Source organism: Podarcis tiliguerta (genome assembly GCF_965153285.1).
Source record: "Podarcis tiliguerta genome assembly, chromosome: 3".
In the NCBI taxonomy this organism is placed as follows: Eukaryota; Metazoa; Chordata; class Lepidosauria; order Squamata; family Lacertidae; genus Podarcis; species Podarcis tiliguerta.
In genome coordinates this window covers 64975602-64989166 of record NC_139536.1, presented here as the reverse complement: position 1 = coordinate 64989166, position 13565 = coordinate 64975602, and the positions used below count along the sequence as shown (strand labels likewise).

Sequence of the window (13565 nt, the reverse complement as noted above, 5' to 3'; positions counted from 1 at the left end):
TACAAGGATACAATACTTGTACAAAACTACAAAACAAACCTCAGTTAAAATCCCTGTTAGATTGTTGTTGTTTTTAAGAAGTATTCTGTAGGCACCACAAATTCAGCAGGGAGAGATCCTGTTTGACCTCAGGTGGAAATGAGTTCCATAAAATTGGACCCATAATATGCATGGCTTCTGGTGGGCAAAGACTGTGCATCTGAGCCACAGCATTTTGCACTGGCTGGAGCCTCACACAGAGCACATTGCAATCATCTAGTCTTCAGGTTAACTGAGCCTTGGCGTCCTACACCTCTGAAGGCACATTAAGCCATGACAGAGAGCATTAGGCTCAGATGACCTGTCATATTCATAGCCCCATCTAGCCATCCCTCAAACCAGTACAAATTACTCAAGCTCAGAGCCCACAACCCTTTTTGGTATGAGCACTGAACTTGTGCCTCCACATTTCTATATGAAGTATCTAAGAAAAAGACAGGCATACTAGTATAGTTCTGGCTGGGGGTGGGATGGGCTATGGAGAGGCAGTAAGAATGTGACCATGTTCTCCCTGTTTAATATACTTTCTACAATAGTGCAAAATATTTCAAATAAAACAACATTTTGCAATGTTTGCCTCATGTGCCACAGCTAAAGATTCATATTAAGCAAATGCATCTTATGGAAGTAAATATCCGTGATTCAGTTAAATCCTAGGAAGAAATTTGCAACTGAAAAGCTAAGGGTTTTGGTCTAACAAATGCCCAAACCTGAAACCTGCTGGTATTTGTTTTGGGTTCTACACTATGGTAAACAGGACAATTTTTATTCTCATGTATACCTGTTATCTTTTCACAACTAGTCATGCTGATAAATTTCTAAGGAAAGGACAATTCAAGATTGCAGGAGCCTACACACCATGCTTTGCCGTTATTTTTGAGCAATTATTTTTCAGTTCTTCAATGACATGGAAACTGCAACAGCTTACAAATCACAGAGGCCAGGATGCCTAGCTGCACATATAAAAGACGTTCACTAAAGACAGATGCTTGAGAAAGACACAAAAAGCACAGACAGAAGCCTAGTGGGGAATTTTCAATGCTTTGAAACATATATTAATCCAATATATTAATAGCACCTCATTCTTTGAGTGTGAATCCCTGTGCAGCCAAAACAGTAATATCCATGCATCAGAGGAAGGATTGAAAATTTGAGGAGATCCTAAAGTCTGCAGAAGCACAAAATATATTTAGGAAAAAACGAAGTAGCCACACCAAAAACTGCTTAATGAGGATTGAACGTTCTCAGTGGGATGACACCAAAACTGGTGGGAAGAGGGAATGGAATGGAGAATCTTGAAAGGGCATGGCCGGCCGGCTGGCATCCTGAACAGGAGTTAAGGAATGGAATGGGTGGTCTGGCTGGAACTGGCCAGTGAAGTTGCATGTGGCTGCAGCTGGCAAGAGAGGCTAACCTGAGAGAGAAGTCACAGTGTACAGAAGAGCAAGGCAGAAAATGGAAGCCGTAGGGAAGCTAGTGTACTGCATCCGGCAATCATTCCAACAACAAAACATTCTGTACAAGAGGGGAGAATGGCTAGAGCAGGGACCCTTGTCTTTGATGCTGATTTTAGCCCTCTTAAACTCAGGGAATGCCCACTCACCAGAGACACATTTTTAAACTTGTTTCATATTAGACCAAAAGTAAAGGAGGCTGGCTTCCTAACTGGTGGTGTCGCAAAGGAGGCCCTCTCTCTGCTGAAAGGTTTCTAATTCCAACTCTCCTGATTACTGTACAGTTAGCACCTACACAGCAACATGAGAAGAGCCTTGGTGGTTCAGGCCAATGGCCCATCTAGTTTAGCATTCTGTTCTCCCCCACACCAGACACCCATGGGGAAATATGCAAGCAGAATCCTTGAGTGAAACAGAACTCTCCCCATTTGAGCGTCCCACTGTCTGGCATTCCGAGGCACACACTGCCTCTAACAGCAGAGCTAGAACATAGCCGCTGGGACTAGCAGTGACTGATAGCCACATGCTCCATGAATTTGTCTAATCCTCTTTTTAAGCCATCCAAGTTAGTGGAGATCACTACCTCTTGTGGGAGCAAATTTCATAGTTCAACTCTATTTTATCCCATCCTGAATCTTCCAATATTCAGCTTCCTTGGATGTCCCTGACTTCTAGTATTAGGAGAGATAGAGAAAAACTTCTTACCCAACTTTCTCTACATCAGTTTTGTTGACCTCTGTCATGTCCCCACTTATTCGCCTTTTCTCTAAACTAAAAAGCTCCAAATGCCATAACCTTTCCTCATAGGGGAGTCGAGGAGATGTCTGCCACTCATGCTGGCGAAACAGTTCAGGAGGGGCAAGGAAACCCACAGACCTTAAGAGAGTGGAATATTATATAAATGGACTGATGACATAGCTCCTTCTTTCAGCTAGGACTAAAGCCTTTCACCTCTTCGGTCTTATATTGGGAAACCCTTAGGAATGGAAGATGTGTTCCTTAAAGAAACATGTGGATTGCAGAAAGAATCATTAGTCAGTGGAGCAACACATCAGCCTTCCCAGGCATTTTGGTTTCATTTTAAATGTGCTAGAATCCAATGCATTCTTAACATTATTTTCATTCTCATGTGTTAGGGGTAACTCTTTTTTTTAGGAGTACGTGTATGTATCTGGACTACTTTTAATTCACTGTCTGAATTTCTTTACCCATGCACTTCAGAGGTCCTCTGCTGCTGTCTGCTAGCATTGTTTACCTTTCTTCTCAGACTTTTCTGTAACCACCAGTGCTGTCTCTTCCTTTGCTTTGACTTTGGCAGGCGCAACTACCTCTGCTTTGGTTTCCTTATGCTTCACTTTTTCGGGTGCCTTGGGTTCTGGTTTTCTTTCCTTCACATCCTTCTTAGCCTTGTCTTCAACCTTTATGCTCTTCTTGTCTGTAGATTACATATATATATATGTAAAAAGTCAATATAATTTTTTTATGCCTGCAGGAAATGTATTTTTAGTAGCTCTTACTGTCCATGCTGCTTTATAGTTTACCGTTGATTTTATGAATTGCATGTTGTCATTTGTATTAAAAGAAAAGAAAAATAGTCCCCAAAGAATTTTAATTATTCTCAACAAACTCCTGGACATATTGAAGAATAAAGAAAGGAAATATCTTTTGGAACAACTTCCCCTCCTTTTTTCTTTTTCAGATTCCACCTATTCTGTTACTGAATTATTATTTTTTAAACCATCCCCCCCCCCAATTGCTATAAAGACAAGCATATTAACTTACTTTTCAAAGGGAAAAAGTAATTGACACAGACTGGGAGACCCATGTCTATAGATATATTGATTTCTTGTTTATTTGTTTTTTGTTTGTTTTTTGAAAGCTAATTCTATCTAAACTTCAGGGATTTTGGTGCACGCAGACATGTACAGTTCACTTATAGAACTGACAATGAATCAGTTCACAATTAGTTTCCTTTTAAATGCAAAAGTGATGTCTTATCATTTTTCAAAACTGTGCTGTTAAAATTAAGCTATATTTTATAGGAATCAGATTTAAATGACTGTGGCATAACTTTTGCAATAACAATAGCTTTTAAAAAATCCTATTTCCACTAGCAATACCAGGAGCATTACACAGGACATATTTATTTTTCTTATGGGGTTTCAACTACATTATTATCACGTTTTCACATTGCATTATATTCAACAGTAGCTCAGAGCACATGGCAAATGCAAATTCGTGCTGTGCTGAAACCTTTCCTCCAATTTCTCAAAACCCTTTTTCCTGTGCAAAAGGACTTTCCATTTTTCCTGCCTCTTTCTTAGGGCAGTTTACAATTTGGGGGCATGTGGGGTTGAGCTCACCTCATCATTGTAAGGCGGCTGTGGGTGGTGGGTGTTTTTCCTCCTGGTCTGAAGAAGCCACATAGGGAAAAATTCTTCTTCAAGCTTTAATCAAAGCATAGGAAGCTGGGAATATGGCTTCTGAGTGCCTGAGATCAGGGTACTTGCTGATTTCATCTTAAAAAAATATCTTTCTGCACTGATTTATTTAAAAGTAAAGAAGACTGCAATTTTTTAAAAAAAATATTAGACACACAGCTGGCACCCTATCCACCTTCCTGTGCATAAAGGAAAGCCCAGGACGTCACAGGATTTTTCAGGAAATGGGGACACTCAGGAAGGCTGAACAGTGGAGACTGCCAGAGATGATTTGTAGAACTGGAGAAAGGGCACTAAAAACCAACAACTTTTGGCCACTCTGCAACTAAGGTAACTGAAAACACGCACAAACAAACATGCATCCCACTCATGAGAATTCATCTGAAATTTTCCTGTCCCCTTTAATAAATTTTGATTGCATTTCCCCCCCGATGAATTGCTGGAGAATGGTCAAAAAATAGTGGGGAGAAATTTTCAGCATAGCACCAGTGCAAATTACAGATGACATGGAGTTCTATTGCATGAGCAAAGGCAAGTTGTTTTCTCATACACTTCATCAGAAACGGAACATACATTTAAATTCCATTTAACACCAAGATAGCTTGGGCCCCAACATTATCTGAAAAGGTCAAGGAAATGTAGGCTAGAGAGCAAGAGAGAACGAAGAGAAAAGACTTTGGAAAATAAATGCAATGATTTGGCTGAAGAGTTTCTCAGAGCTAGGTCAAATAAGCTCACCCACTCCACCGTTTCTTCCTATCCTCTAAGGCTCTGCAGTTTTCTGGGCTTTACCAATAGTCACCAAAAGCCTTAAAAATCTTTGAGATATTTGCTTATCCCTCTTTGAGAAGCATTTTGCACCCAAAACTTGAACAAAATTGTAATAAAATGTAAAACCATGTCATAAAGTGCAGGAGACATCATGAGTCAATAATATTCTATTTTTCAAATATTCTCAAATTGGTGACCCATTTATGAATCAAGCTGAGGGGAATTCACCCATCACTAGAGGGTGGTGGAGCTTTGAAGGAGGCTAGGTATCACCATATCTAATTAACTAAGGATGTTGGAGCTTTTGCCTCTATCCTAATACCTGTGTGTGGAAATGGTGGTCAAGGGTGCATAGCTGTCAACTTTTCCTTTTTCTTGCAATGAATCCTATTTGGAATAAGGGAATTTCCCTTAAAAAGGGGAAAACATTGACAGCTATGCAAGGGTGTGAGGGCGAATAACCTAGAGCTGAATTTAGAGAAAGGAGAAGTAATGCCAGTGGAGAATGCATAGGCCTTGGAGGGAGTTAGCATGCATGTTCTGGATGAAATGGAAGTATCACCATCAGAACTTATTTAGAATCTAGGTGTTCTCTTGGGTCAATCTCTACTCCTGGAAAAGCTGGTTGCTCTGATGGCCAGCGGTCAGTTTTGCAGGCCCTTCTTGGAAAGGGGTACTTTGTTGCATGCTTTTGCATCCTCCAGGACTGATTCTCCAGAACATAATTCTAGACACGTCTACTCAGACTAAGTCTTACTGCTCAGTTGGAACAATTCCCAGGTAGAGATGGACAGTTTCTCTCTCACATACCCATCTTAAATTCCCTTAAATTTCCACGAAGGTTTATGATTCCCTGCTACAAAAACACACCTGTGAAAAGTCCCATGTAAATTCATCAGAATGGAAAATCATCAGCATTTATCAGCATTTAGGTGCATGATTCTTCTAATTTTATATGCAATTTTCACTCACATGTGCATTTTGATGTGCATTTTCTTTTAATATATCCATTTTTCTACAAGAGAACTAGATTGCAAGCACAAGTTTTGAAGGACAGCTGTGTTTCAGTTTGTGTATTGTTTTGGGAAGTGCAAATTAGGTAGGTTCTCATTAAAATGTGAACTCCCCCACCCTTACTCCCAGGAAATTATGAAAAGGGGCTGCAAACTTAAATAAATAATTTTATCCCATTTGTAAGGGGGTTTTGTCCATCACAAACTTTACCAATCATATATATAAAGGCTGGGGGAAAATTAGATTGACGAGAAAACCTAAAGCTTTTCTTCTTTCAAAGCGAATTTAAAAATAGAACAGAAAAATGAAGAATAGAAGTTGTCCTCCTCCTCACAGCCCACTACCCTAGAATGTGTGTGGTAATTTTGAGATAGAAGCATCTTATCCAGGCATCTTTCCTCGCCTTGCTGTAGAAAGAAGTGAAACTGTCAGTGACAGAAACACACATAATCTGCTGGAATGAAAAAGTTGGTGCAGTAAATAAAAGAGGGAAAATGAATGCCTATTTTTAGATGCTATGAAAGTCACAAACAAAGAGATGGTAAACAACCCCAAAAACACCCTGATCCTCACTAAATAGAAAACTGATACACAGGTAGAAAAGCTTTGTTAGAAACACATCCCTGGAATGAATTTTGGAGGGGTAAGGTAAGGGAAAGGACAACAACCACCTCTTATACAATACCCACAGGATATTACCAGAAAACTCTGGATATTCCCTGTGTTTCCTAAGAAGAAGCACTTCATGAAATGGATATGCTATGTATTAGTACTGGGTGTGTGGGTGGCTGCCGGTGTGCTATGGACAAATGTCATGCAGCTGCTCTAAAATGAACACAAGCCCAGGGAAGGTTATTGCAAAACAAATTTGTTACGCTTTAAGGTGCCCCCAGGACATTTGATCATAATAGAGAAATGTGAGTAATGAAGGGATTAGTAGTTCTTCATCAAAACACAACACTAAGTACACCAAACCAAAAGTGTTAAATTCATGATGGGCAGAAAATACAAAATGGCAGCCACTGGTGAACAACTACTGGGAAGTTGCACATGAATTGGAAGCGGCTCATGAATTGGGCACCATGGACCAAGCCTCCTTGCCTTCCATTCTGCCACAATTAATGACATCCAAAATTTGCGGCCTGGTGTAGGCCATTTTCACTGTGCCTCATGGTAGAGCCACTTCTCCATGAAATATAATGAGCATTACCTTTTGGGGAAGGCGGTGCTTTCTTCTTAGGCTTTTCTTCCTTTGCAGGTTTCTCTTTGGGGGGTTCTAAAAAGGAACAGACACGATACAGCACTTATACAAAAAACAGCAGCTGGAATCCATTTGTTTCAGTGGGTCTACTCCAATTTAGTTGGGTACAATCCTATTTACATTTTACATATCACCTGTGAAAATCCACATGTGTAGGATGGTCTATGTTATATACTCTATGCAATGGCAAACTTTTAAAAACAAACAAACCAACCAAATCCCACCAATCAGCTGCTCAGGAGGGCATTGGGGGTGTGGATTCAGTGATTGCAATCTAACCCGAAATCTCTCCAAGGAGAGAGATTTCAGAATTTAAACTAAGTATATAGGCTCAGCTACAGCTCATCTTTACACCTCTGTTTGACTGCAGTCATACGTTTGAACTTCTTTACAGCAGAGAGGGTTATTTGAAACAACCAGAAATTAAAGCTCAACACAACATAAATATGGATTATCACATATGCCTGTGCCATACAGACACTGATAATGAGAACTGGAAATCCTTTTAAACCCTGGTTTATCCATTGAAGTTATTTCAGACAATAGCTGTTTTGTCAATCGATAATCTCATTCCCTGCAGGGTATGAACTTTAACCCCAACTGGCCACTGCAAATACTGAAACATGATTATGCTGGAAGGAAAGTTTAAATTCGATAAGCTAAAATGAAAAATGACCGTAAGTGCTCCTGCAAATACCACATGTCCACTTGCCTTAAGCAAGTCATTTCCTTCTCAGGCAAATACAATGTAATTAGTTTTTCTTTAATTATCATCCATCAACCTTGGAAGTAGAGCACGAGTGGATTCTGTGCCTGGGAGAACACTGTGTTTTCATGACAATTTCATGGAATAGTCATATAACAGGTACCCAATGATTTCTGTAGAATCAGTTAACATAACATTGGACAAGTTACCCCACCTGAATCTTAGAACAGGTATCATTTCCCTATCCCATGAATCTTGAAAATACTCATGGGAACAACTTCATCGTCATTTCCATTTTCCAGATGGAGATCTGAAGCTGAGGAATCAGCTCAGTTCGTTCTCTGCCATAGTTCCCATTCATTCCAATGAATGGCACTTGTGCAGGAAGCACTCTTGGTGCATCGCGCCTTTGGTCAATAAGATACAATTCTAGCTATATGTAGATAAAAGTGCTTTTACTTTTCTGAGCCAATGTGAGGTATGCCCGTGAAGCCATGCACCTAAAAATGATTGACAGTGTGCACATGCATTGAAAACTTGTAATTTGTTACTCAAGTCCCTAAAGAATAAGGCAGTTAACATTTTACATAACACTTATCTATAAACAATCCGGCAATCACTAAATTAATTAGCATATCCCCCCTCCCCATCTACTGCCACTGTTGCAACCAGGCTGGCTCATTATCTTATTTAATTAAAACCAGTGTTTCATATATATGTTTTCACCTCACTGGCCTTCCCATAATTTTGAAAGCTTGAAACTAATCAGATAAAGTTTTAGGCTTTGCACATATGAATTTTTAAATCTGAAAACAACTGCAAAAAAGTCTCTACTCTCTTGCAGCTGAAAGCGCTAGCTTCCTACAAAAAGCAGCATTGTGGCTTGATCCCCATATCGAATAGGGAGCCACCTGAGAAGGTTTGCCACCATCAACAGTCATTCATACAAATGAGATTTACAGCTACAGCAAATCCTGTTCCCAGCTGATAGGAGGAGTGTCCCTGTTCAGCAGCCTTGTAGCACACTCTGGAGCATGGGTAGGCAAACTAAGGCTGGGGGGCCCAATCACCTTCTAAATCCGGCCTGTGGACGGTCCGGGAATCAGCGTGTTTTTACATGAGTAGAATGTGTCCTTTTATTTAAAATGCATCTCTGGGTTATTTATGGGGCATAGGAATTCGTTCACCCCCCCCAAAAAAAAATATAGTCTGGCCCCCCACAAGGTCTGAGGGACAGTGGACCAGCCCCCTGCTGAAAAGGTTTGCTGATCCCTGGAGTATACAGGGTCGGGAGGTCGTAGGAGGAAAGGAAGTTTGCATAAAGCTAATGAGGTGGAAATCATAGATCATTCAGTAGGTGTCAGTCAGCAGTCCAGTCAGATGGGTGGGGTACAAATGATAAAATTATTGTTATTGTTATTATTTTTATTGATTAGAATGTTGGATTAGGATCTGAGAGACCAGGGTTCAAATCATCGTTCAGGCAAGAAGCTCACGGGGTGACCTTGGGCCAGTCACTATCTCTCAGTTTAACCTACCTCACCGGATAGTTGTGAGGATAAAATTGGGAAGGGGAAGAAGCATGCATGCCACGTTGAGCTCCTCTGAGGAAAGGTAAGATGTAAATGTAAAAATAAATATAGTTCGTGGAATGGGAAGAGTCACCAGCTTACGCTTTTCCCCAGGCAGCAAAATGTCTTGAGTTTTGCCCTGGCTAGAGCGTCACACAATGGCATTGTTTCACTTCTCCCCAATCTCCCAACAGTGTGAAATTCCAGGGATCCCAGGCACTTACCCAAGGTCTGGTTTCCTCAGAATGTGGGACAGCAAAGACTATGGTGTCGTCAGGACATGTATTTTTTTACACAGATATACAACCTGAGCCTACTATGGAGGGGTTCACAGCATTAACACACTAGAAGGTCTTGCTTCTCCCATAGTCATAGCCTTGGATTCCAGCAGAAACCAGGCATGGCTCTCACTCTCTGGCTTCTGCCTGAAGCCTGTTTGCAGCTTTTAGTTCACACGCATGCCTTTTTTCTTCTCACCAACAGCCAGGTGAGGGGGGGGGAATCTACCCATTTGCCCTCTGGCACAAAGCCACTTCTGTTGCTACCCTAATGAGCCCTACATAGGGGACTACTACCCCTATGTATGGCCTGGCTATTCCAAGAATTGAATCTTTGCTGGATCCAGGAATTAGGTGGGTCTCAGGCAGACATACAGCCTAACTCTCTGACCCTCCAAACTCACAACAGTATTTATCTTCCCAGGGGACAACATGATAGGTTTGCCTGCCATTTCAAGAGACAGGCCCTTTAGTGGCTGGTGGATCATAACTGGTCCCCCCTCCCCCCCCGGCAAACGTACAGCTTCCTCTCAAAGTAGGGCATCATCTCTCCATATCCCTGGTGGTTTATTATATGAGTCAGAACTCTTGAGTTGCTCTTTATAGAATTCATGAAAAGCAGCGATTACCTTTGGCTTTCCCCACTTTTTCAGGTTGTTCAGGTTTGCCGCTCCTGTCAGGCTTTTCTTTCTTTTCGGGCTTTTCATGTCTTTCGGGCTTTTCTTTGTGTATCGCTACAAAAGGACAAGCATATTTAGGTACAAGATATAAAAACGGCATCTTGGTCAAATGGTACCATAGCACAATGGGGCTTTCAGACTAAGCTGAGGACAGATAGCACCCTTCTCTCTCCCCCCCCCCCCCCGGAACTGCTGCCTTTTACCTTCCCTTTATTTCAATGAAACTGTGGCATGCTTGCTGAGGGAATCCCATTTAAATGAATGGCTACGGCACAGCAGCAAAGCATAGGGGAATTTGTTCCTATCTCCTATCTATTACTGGGTTGACCTGCTGTTTGTTTGTTTAATATGGGAAAAGCTAATTATCATTGCCATTTTTTCACAACGCACTGGCTTCCAGTATCTATTTTCCTGACAAAATTAACTACTGACAGCTAGTTTTAATTTTTAAAGTATATCCACACACACACACACACACACACATTGCTAAGCTACTAAAACACACAAATATAAACCCCATAATATAAAACTGGCAGGTGTGGGTGCTAAGAGTGCCAAGAAAAACTGGCTCAGAGCCAAAACAGATGTAGCGTCATGGTCTTGAGGAATACGAACACACACACACACACACACACACACACACACCACTATTTAAGCACAGGAGGAAAACTCCCATGAGTGCCAGCATAAACGTCGCTCCCAGGGTTATCAGGAGAGAGTGCTGCTCTCAGGTTCTGCATATGGCTCCCTGTAGGCATCAGGTTGACCACTGTGAGAAGAGGATGCTGGACTAAATGGGCCTTTGGCTCTTCTTATGTCCCTATGTCCTTCAGGGGAGGCATTTTCATCAGGACCATATTGTGGGTGGAAGATTACCCCGCTTCCCCGTGTCCCATGTTCATGGCCCTGCAACCCACCACCACAGTTGTTGTCTTGAAATAAAAAAAAACACATCAAATTCATTTGCACATTTAGCATCATGTCTATTTCGGCCCCGAACCTCTTGCATAAGAATGTCATTTCAGCTTTTGCTACTATGCAGTAACAATAACAAATCATCTCTAAAAATGGCAGAAATGTCCTAAACCCTGGTCCAGTGCTTTCAGGGGAAATGGACATTTATGTATTTCCCAGTCTGGCTACCTTTAGCAAGGAAAGATCTAGTCCAAATGATTAGTCAGGGAAGATTTTATAAGCTTGAAAAGAATCATAGACTTGTAGTGTTGGAAAAGACCATGAGGGTCATCTAGTCCAACCCCTAGCAATGCAGGAATCTTTTACCCAATGTGGGGCTCAAACCCACAACCCTGAGATCGAGAGTCTCACACTTTACCCCAAGAGTTGTTCCCATTTTCATTTTCAATTGTCTAAGCAGGAAAACAAAAAGGGTTTGTTGGCCAGCAACTTTTGTGGATTAGAATGGGGCTGACCACACTGACATCACTAGGATTTAGGTATCAAGGTCTGCAGCCGATAATTGCAAGAGATGGAGCTTTAGGTAAAAATCTATATTTTGCTTATTTATATATCCCTCCCTGCTCACTCCTTCAGAATAAGAGGTTTATTTCGCCTGCTTGCTGTGGAGCGCTGGAAGCCTAGGGTAGATGCTTGAAAAGCAAGTGGAATGAGGGCGGGGGGGGGGAGCGGCACAGTAGTAGACATAGTCTCAAATGACTTAAATCAATTTCAGTCAGATCCTGATTCAGGGAAGCAGTTCAAAATGTCAATAAGTGTTTTCATTAATGAATGATCCTGTACACTGCGGCATTATGGTGGTGAAAAATAGCATGCCATTTTCAATGAAAACTATTAACAGTGAGCGGCTTTGCTGGGGTCTAGGACTTTAAGAGAATAGCAAGTTGATACGAAACTGCTTTGTCCAACTATACCACATTAAAAAAGGCTCGCTCGGGGTGTGTTATTTTCACATCAAAGCAAGAGAGGAGGGCCGACTCTGTCTCTGGCCTTGATTAACAGTATGATTGTTGCAGAGCATGCAGGAATGTGAGCGCTTGTTCAAACCAAGCAAATGACGGATGTTTGTGGAGGCAGCTAATTACCCTCCAATTTTATTCTGGTTATTGTTTTTACACCCGCTTCTTAAGCACTTCACTTGACTGGAAATTAAAACCAGATATTGTTTCCTCTCTGCTGAGTCAAATGAAAGCACACAATACTGTGGCTTTCACAGAGGAATCTCAGTGGTGCCACTGGCACAGTGAAGAACTGCACTCTCTGGCACATCGGCCGAGAAAGACTAAAACACTTTCTCATTGGCCTTAATTACAAGACATGATAAACCAGACCAGGCCATGCCAGAGGGGCACACACATGTGGGTGCCCAGAAGGGAACTCACACCTGCTTTCTCCAGTCTTTTTTTAATCCTGTGGCATGCTGAGCTAGGCCAAGGCTAGGTCTAGTGTGTTGTCCAAACCTAGGCTCATGCTTAAGCTTGATAACCACAAGCACAGATTCGGTTGACATGCTGAGCTCTTTCCTTGCTAACCACAAGCTGTAGTCAGGAATGAATTTTGGGTGCAGTATGTGATTAGCAAGGAGAGAGTGTAACCACATGCTTAGATTCAGATAACACGCTAAGGTGAACTTTAGCTTAGCTCAACATGGGAGTAATAAATACCAGGAAGGAGCAAAGCCAGTGGTGGACCTTCATGCTCCGGCACTGGGGGGCAGATAGCAGGCAGAGGCGGGGCTGGCGAGTGTGGCAAACAACCTGTGGGGGCATGGCACCCAGTGTTGGCGGGGGGAGGCAGCCCCAATGGCACGCCACCGGGATCGTGCTGCCGGGGGCGGTGCACTCTCCCCGCACTCCTCTTCCTCTGCCAGTGAGCAAAGCAACTGTGAGCCCTTCTCCAAGAGCCAGCACATTCGCGGAAAGTCATAGTTTGGCTTATCGTGTTGTGTGAACCCGCTCACTGTGTTGGAATTTGGGTCATAGCAATCTTTTATTTATAGCAGCTGTGTTCCTGTGGTTAAGGTCATCACGTTATCATCATTGGTGCCCATAGGGCAAGACTCTGGCGCAGACATCCAGGGCCCCACTCAGCAAAATGAACAGGAGGACCACCAAGCACAGCACACCCATTGTCATCTGAAGAGGGACCATTTTGCTCACTCACAATACTCTCTCCTGTGCAGAAGTACAGGGGCATGTATGCACTGCAGCTATGTCCCTCAACTAACCACTTACCTTTAGAGATTTCTCTTTTTTCAGGTTTTTCTACTTTCTCTGGCTTTTCGGGTTTCTTAGCTTTCTCTGGCTTCTCAGGTCTCTCAGGCTTCTCTGGCTTTTCAGGTTTCTCTTTGGGAATTGCTAGAAATAATAATACCA

At 42.1% G+C, this 13565-nt stretch overlaps 1 protein-coding gene across 17 annotated transcripts in view; it reads right to left on the bottom strand.

Annotated features, from left to right (window-relative positions):
- The window catches only part of TRDN (triadin), a 165223-nt gene that overhangs the window by 101846 nt on the left and 49812 nt on the right, over window positions 1–13565 (bottom strand). For all 17 annotated transcript variants that reach the window (XM_083434895.1, XM_083434896.1, XM_083434885.1 and 14 more), the window contains 4 exons: window positions 13425–13547; window positions 10165–10269; window positions 6930–6995; window positions 2749–2928 (listed from right to left, as the gene is read on the bottom strand). In XM_083434895.1, the coding sequence (XP_083291021.1) occupies window positions 2749–2928; window positions 6930–6995; window positions 10165–10269; window positions 13425–13547 (474 nt within the window). The remainder of the gene's footprint in view (window positions 1–2748; window positions 2929–6929; window positions 6996–10164; window positions 10270–13424; window positions 13548–13565) is intronic.